This window comes from Lipotes vexillifer, unplaced genomic scaffold, assembly GCF_000442215.2.
Source record: "Lipotes vexillifer unplaced genomic scaffold, Lipotes_vexillifer_v1.1 scaffold241, whole genome shotgun sequence".
Classification (NCBI taxonomy): domain Eukaryota; kingdom Metazoa; phylum Chordata; class Mammalia; order Artiodactyla; family Lipotidae; genus Lipotes; species Lipotes vexillifer.
The window spans coordinates 5,862,874-5,870,657 of NW_006784922.1; the positions used below are offsets into that span (position 1 = coordinate 5,862,874).

The following is a 7,784-nucleotide window of genomic DNA, read 5'->3' on the forward strand; positions in this document are numbered from 1 at the left end:
TGTAAACAATTCTGTGCTGGACATATAATTTTTAATGGTTTAAAATTTTAGGGTGGTCAATTTTAAATGCTGTTACTAAAAATAAGACAGTTTTGGTTTTGATGGTTTGCTACATAATACTTATTAAAAATAAGTATATCAATTATGGGCATGGGCCTTAACTACAGATTACTCAATAATATATAAACTAAAAATGTCTTTTCTATTTCCTCAAAAGATTTAAATTATTACTCTTTTATTCAAATTTTGAAATTTTATCATTACCAAAACAAAAATTCTAATGAAGAATTCTTGTTATTTAATTTTAATTTTCCAGTATTTTAGAAGAAAACTTTGGCTATTAATTTAAGTGCAAAACTATTTTGCTATTAGTTTTTTAAGTTATGTCATGTTACTCATCTTGTAACAAACTTTCTTACTTGACTTTATGTGTTACGAGAACACTAAAATTTTTTTAAATTAACTAGAAGAAAATACTAGTGCATATAACATTTGTTGCACTTGTAGTATTTCAATATAATGTGCAGACAACTAATTTAAGGTTAGATCATTGATGAATCAATTGTTCTTTGTGGCTTATTTCCTTTTCCAAAATCACAATCTGTGTATCTGACTCAAGGTAAAGAAAATGTCAGAATTATACCTATTTTTTGTATTCCTTATTAAAAGCAGAATGTGACTGTGAAAAGTTGACTGAAACCAATAAAAAATGATGGGAGTAATTTTAGAATGCCAAAATTAATATTTTAAAATAAACTATGAATAAAGGGAACACCAAGGCTTGTCTTAAAGAAGCTGTTTGTCATTTTTTAGAGATTACAACACACATACAATAAATGAATTTTATCAAAATACAGCACATTTTGTCTACTATATCCATAAAAATCAATTCCTATGTAAATAGTACTGAAAATCAACTAAAATGAGTTAAAATTTACAAAGAGTTGTTAAAGGGCTTCAATCAATATTATTAAAACTATACAGTACAATAACCAACTGATAACATCTTGAAGGAAGTGCAGTATTGGAGTTCACATCTTTTTAAAAGTACTGCCTATTTACTCTGACTAGCAAGAAACAAACGAGTCCAACTCACTTTTGCAAAAATAATGTAGATTGCTGTTTTCTCTAGTCTTATAGAAGACTTAACCTTAAAACAAGGTTGAAGAACAAAGCATAACAGATTCAAAATTCCAAAATTATATTTCTTAGTAATTAAAAATGAATTGCAATAACTGAATATTGCTCTAATGAAACGCTCAGACTAGCTTCGACTAAAAACAGTTATTGGTCTTCTATGGCACTTTTTTCTGGTCCAAATAACCATGCATTAATTCTTACCATTGCATGTCACTCAAATTTTATTTGATTACATAGACAGAACAAAAACAAATAAAATTAATGGTTTGAACAAAATTAATAAACCTCTATCAAAGAATTGTTACACTAACGAGGAACAAAGGCAGTTGGTGGTAAAACACTATTACACTACACTTAGAAACCCTTTAAAGACTCTGAAGTGTCGAGTTCACATTTACTCTTTTATTATGTTACCTGTAGGAACAGCCCTTTATCTGAACACCATTACACACTGGTAGGCCTCAAGGACCCATCCCTTTGCTCTACAACTCTCCACAGCAATTCTCTATCACTGTGCCAGTTTCACAAACCTGCTTTGGTTTCCTAGCTCCATGCGTACTGTTTCCTTTTACTTTACCAAGGCAATGTTGAGGCCAAACAAAATCAAGAGGCTTTCCTAAATCTTCTTAAATTTTGTGTTACAGCAACACAATCTTAAAACTGGCCATTTCAGTTTCATTTGTTGCTTAAAATAAAAATTATAAATTAAGATTAAAATGGAGTACGAATTATAAAACAGATTGCAAGTACCACCATTTGCAAAAAATCAAGGAATTTCTGCATCACGGAAAATGCATGGACCAAAAAAAAAAAAAAACAAAAAGGAAAGAAAATGCATGGACATGCATCTACAGAAGAGTTAAAACTTTCCTGTGACTAAAAAATTGAAACTTGATTTACTAGTAGCAGATGTAGAGTAATGGCTATGACAAGAACAGATCCTGAAGAGCTCATAAAATGCAATTATTGTCTTTTTTATTTCTTTAAAAAGACATCACATTTTTTATTGCATTATTCTATTAATAAAAACACATTAACAGCTGTTTTTTTCATTCTTTGCTTCCAGATTTTTATAGGAAATAACTTTTAATCTGGCCTTGGAAAGGGAACCCACCAGCACCACCTTCACCTACTCACTCTTCAATTCAATATGCACATAGCAAAAGCCAACACTTCGAATCTCTTGCCCACATAAAAAAAAAGTTTCAGCAGAAAAACATTAATACCAGTTGAATAAAAATAAGGGCATAAAAGCTATGAGATAGATAGCTCTGCCATCTGTCTCTGGGCTACAATCAAGGCTAACTAGAGCCTTGCACAGAGTTCAATCATGTTTATGAAATCCAAAAATAAACCTACACTCTATACAAAAACAACATACATTTGTTTTTGTAGCCTTGACTGCTATGTTTAAAAACCTAAAAGTTTTATATGGTATGAATTCAACAGTCTCCCCTATATACTGTACAGTGGTTCTTTCCCTCTAACCACAAATTCCATTATTTCATTAATGTACAAATTTGAACATATTTGAGTTCTTTATATATAAAAATAGTCAAAATATTAATTTCCCCTGCAAGTATCTTCCAATAAATCTTGCTGTCTCTCCATTTTTTAGTCCACAGCTCTTATGAGGAAACCTCTCGTACAATGATGAGTTCTACTGTGTTCTGGAAAGTTTTTAGCAAGGACACTGCTTGTCCATGTTCAATATTGATAAAACTGTAGCCATTAGCCTAGAAGAAAGAAGAAAAAAGCTTAAAAAAAATTTCATAGTCATTTATTTGCATTTGTGCATTTGAATTTCTGCCAGCTCACAAACCTGGCAGAAAATAAGAATCATTTAGCAATTTAAAACAACATCTAGACTCCTGGGCCCTACCCCATCTCTATGGAAATAAAATCTCTGAAGGTGGGACCCAGGACCTGTATCTTGCCCACATTTTCAGATGATTCTTACATAGCAACCTGACATTAGGAAGCACTTGTCTAAGACAGTGTCAGATACGGTGTTGTGTGTATACGCTAAGGTGCAACTGAGGTCACCAAGCTGCAAGGGTAACAGAGGTCAAGGCCTAGTCTTCCCATTGCCTAGGAGCCACCAGATCAAGGACACTACACTTCTTATAATTTAGGCTAAACATTTAATGATGTTTTACTATACATCAGACACACAGTTCTAAGTGCTTCTTGTGAATTAAATCCTTTAATTCTCGTAACACACAAAGGAGATTCTTTCATCATCTTATTTTAGAAGAAGTTAACATCTGTAAACTTAAACAAAAGGCTAAGATATATTCCAAAAAATGCTAAGGTTTATTTAAAAATATCAGTATGATCTTCCAAGGTACAAGGTGGAAATATTTTAAGCTATGAAAGCACTGGAGAGTAGCCTATAAGAAATGCCACTGTTTTCATCCACAAGTATTTAAAGATAACTTCATAAAATGCTTACTTTCAAATCTGGCATTTAATAATCCCTTGATGAGGAAGGCAGATGTTATAAAACAAAAAGTAATAAAAAAATGTATTTTAGTTACCTGAATAATTTTATCACCTGGTTGCAGTAATTTTGATGCTGGCCCTTCAGGCTGTACCCTTGTTACAAATATACCCTTTAATAACAACAAAAAAGATAATTACTTGATGGAAAGCAGTAGGCATAAATAAAACAGTACCAAGGAGCAATCTTTTTTTTAATAGTATGCAAATATTTGAATTGTGGTACAAGTTTTCTCCCTGTCTCCTCTGAATAATATTGTGACAACGCTATGTTATTTGTGCTTCTGGTAATTCTTACTTTAGTGATTTTTATTAAAGTGATAAAAAAAAAGTTACTTCTATAGATATGAAGAAAAGTATTAACAATTAAAAAATCACTTCACAATATAATGAACATTAAAAATTTTTGGTTAAATTTGTAGTCCTCAAACAATTTGAGCTGATCACATTTCAAAACAAAAAGCTGAACAATACAGATGGAAGTCACAAGGTGATGTCTGTCTATATCTATATAAATATCTGTTAGATTTTTACTTATGCATAAAAGGTACTAATTTAGTGAATAAAAATTAATGGGCATTTCGAGGATATATAAACAAAACTCACATCGTCATCAGGTCTGAATGGGTTTCCTCTTCCCCCAACCCCTCCTGATATGCTAAATCCAAGTTCTGGATCCTTGTCAACTCTCACTCGAATCTGAGTTAATATGAAAATAAACTTATTACTAATATCAGAAAAAGCTATAATACAATAATAACCACACTGGTAAATTAAGTTCAAGAAAACATAAATAAGTAAGAATTCACCTAAAATAAATATTTGTGCAGATGAAATGAAACTACAATGTGAAATATTATGTTAATGAGTTAGTGAGTTAAAGGCACAGCTGGGATTATAAAGCATAGCTCCTAAATTAATCTATTGCTATCTTATGAGGATATGCAACCAATTAATGTTGACTTTATATATTTTGGACAGCACGGACTTTAATGACATAGAGCATACACACAAAACATGTATTTTATTATCAGTTTCCATTTGTAGAACATCTAAATTAAATAGTATTTCTGACTACTGGACGTTTCATAAGACGGCTAAAAGATCCCTGGGTGGTTGTTGGATATTAACTCATTTCCTAAATCTGTTTATATGCTTCAAAGGAGTTGGGATTGATGATCGATCAGTACTATTTTTTACAGCCAAGCTGTAGAAAAAGATGCAAGAGCTAAACTTTTGTTATAAAACACTCCCTTTCCCCAGAGACCAAAACAAAATGAAGCGTTTATTCTCTAAGTTTCTAATAATAATATTTTATTAATAAACTATCAAAATACATGAATATATGACTGTTGACTTTTTAAGTACTTTGTAAGATTTAATTCTCAAAGTAGTCTGGAGACTACAGGCCAGTTTCAAAAGCTAACTATCAAATAACAATTAGCAAACTATAATATGCCATTCAAGTTTAATGGTCTACTATTTTTATTCCTGAAGAAGGTCCGATTACTGGAGTATCATCATCAACCAGTTTTGGAAATACAACCACCTTAGGAAAAAAAAAATCATGCCCTCAATACTATCCTATGTCAATTTATCAGAACAGGGGGGATCATACAGTCAAGTTAAACCACAAAGTTTAATACCTTATAAACTTAACATGAAACCAAGCCATTAAACAAAACAGTAAAAACTATGTTAAAATTCTGTATGGATTTATTGCTGTAATTAAATAACCTATAAAATACATTAAAAGCTTAGTCTCATATTCCGAATATTCTTGATCATTCTTACCTCTTGCCTTGCCAGTTCATGGCCTTGTCTAGGAGAACAATGGGGCTGTGTGTATGGAGGCTGGTGGGCCACTTTCAGCATCAAGTAATCAATTAGTTGTTCTCTAGAGGGATGCCTTGCCACAGATGCCTGAGGAAGGGGGTGATGTATTTGACTATAATTTGCCTGAGGCCTGAGAGGCTGGCCCATCTGTCCATTACTCAAAGGCATCTAAGAAAAACATGAAGTCTCTTAAAATGACCAATAATAATGCCTTGTTACAAATATTTGGATTTTCTTCTTGGAGCAATACAAAAGCACTAGAGTTTAGCATTCTAAATCACACAGTATCATGCCATGTGTGCCATTTTTTCTAATTTTACACTTTAAAAAAAAAACTGTTAATGTCTTAATTCTAAGCTTGTCTGAGTGCTCGTTGATAGTGCTCGTTGATAGTGCTCGTTGAAACTCTTTAAAAGTTTCAAATTAAAGTACATCATATCTACATTTAAAATTATTTGCTTTTCTGTAAGCTTAACCCAGTGTTAAAATGGTAAACAGTATGTCAAATTTTAACATTTAAGCAAGCCCATTAAAAGGGCATCTCTTCCCATACTATACTTAATCTCTCACATATACTCAAAAGATGAATTTGCTGATGCTTTTCTTCAGAATGAAAGTATAAGTAGTTTTGTGGTAGAAGTTTTTCATAATCTGAGTATATTCTTCTACCTCTATTCCTTCCTCTCCAGAATTAAAAAGCCAATCTAGCTATGCAGTAGAAAACTGATTTATTCCTCGTGTGTGTGTGTGTGTGTGTGTGTGTGTATCAAGTTAGTAATTTTTAAACTCTCTAAGTATTAATTCCATAGAATGTTAACCACAAAAATTAAACCATGACATTTTATTTTGCTTTTCACAAGCTAAACAAAAACTCCAGATTATTCTGTTGCTGTTAAAGAAATATCTTTGTCTTAAAGTCTCTTGTTTTTTTAGACTTAAAAATAACCTTTATGGAAATGTGATAATAGCTTACTTCTGTTAGTGTGAGGAATCTATCTGAAAAATAAGAGGTTATATTTACATTACAAATATTTGCATATAAAGAAATTTTTGTGTAGAAGAGGAAACAAGTACATTTAAGCGATTCAGTCATTTAAAACTTCATTGTTAACTATTAACCCACAAGGAAATTAGAGAAAAACTGTGATGATTTGAGTCCCATTTCCCTAAAATTATCCAAAGTAGAAAAGTTTGGGAAAACATTATGGCAATAAGTTTCAGAACTACGTATTATCTTCTTATGTTCATCTTGCTGAGGAATACAAAGTTTGGTTTTGGTGAATAATATTTTTACTTAAAAAACAAGTTCTCTTTTTCACTGTATCATACCTGAGAACTTAGTTAATTCTGAGTCCTGGGAATATACATGGATGTTTCATGACAGGGCACAAAGATATTATTCTCTCATAAATTTTATGTTGGTTGGAGAGAAGAGGTGCTATATTATCTCTTTTTAAAAAATATTGTGGTTGTTTCCCACTTGACCACTGTAGATCTGAAGCAATTAATCCGCCTAGGAGTACTTAAATAGTTGTGCAATTATTTTATTATTTTTGCATAACCCTGTAGACAGCACTTACTTTTCTTCATGTTAGCACAATTTATTCCTACATGCAGATTTAATACCTTTCTCCTGGGAGAATACTCCAGATAATAACTACTTCTGACCCATTCTTAAGACTCCCTGACACCTAGAAATTGGACATACCTGAATGTGTAGAACACATTCTACATCAGTGTTAAACACAGCCATGGAATATACTAAGCTATGATTAGCAGATAACTCAGGAGAATAAAAAACATAAAAGAAACTCGGTAACCCAAGCCAGAAAATGGATATTAAAAAGAAAAAAGAAACTGGATAGCAGAAAAAGAAACTCAACAGCAATTAAAAGAAAAACAACAAAAAAAGGGTAAAATAAATAAATACGTACAAACTTACATGGCTGGATTCCTACTCTCAAGAACAATGTAGAAGTTTATATAATACATAACTATGCTTCACAATTATAACTGGTTATACTAGGGATATGGGCTTAGTTAAGATGAAGAACAGCTGAGGAAAATACTAAAGAAAAGAATTATCTATCCAGCATTGGTGACAAAAAAGTAAACTCTCTAAATGAGTGATGCTTTAGTTATAAAAGTAGTAAGAATACAACCATCATCTATTCTACCATATACAAAAGTCTTTCAAGGTGATTTCTCATTACATTTAAAGTATGTTAAAATGCCTTCATCCTCCAATGAAGAATTTAGGACAGGTTCATATTTAACTCTTCAAACAGTTTTACTATCAGGAATGC

General features: G+C 31.6%; 1 protein-coding gene across 5 annotated transcripts in view; it reads right to left on the reverse strand.

The window, feature by feature from the left end:
* Positions 1 to 720: 720 nt before the first annotated feature.
* Positions 721 to 7,784, reverse strand: part of ERBIN (erbb2 interacting protein) — a 106,611-nt gene continuing 99,547 nt past the window's right edge. The window contains exons 21-24 of one of the 5 annotated variants that reach the window (XM_007457097.1): positions 5,437 to 5,646; positions 4,249 to 4,341; positions 3,681 to 3,755; positions 721 to 2,876 (exon numbers count right to left, since the gene is read on the reverse strand). In XM_007457097.1, coding sequence (XP_007457159.1) covers positions 2,769 to 2,876; positions 3,681 to 3,755; positions 4,249 to 4,341; positions 5,437 to 5,646 — 486 coding nt within the window. In that variant the 3' untranslated portion in view covers positions 721 to 2,768. The remainder of the gene's footprint in view (positions 2,877 to 3,680; positions 3,756 to 4,248; positions 4,342 to 5,436; positions 5,647 to 7,784) is intronic. The other 4 variants (XM_007457095.1, XM_007457096.1, XM_007457098.1 and 1 more) reach the window with 4 other exon arrangements.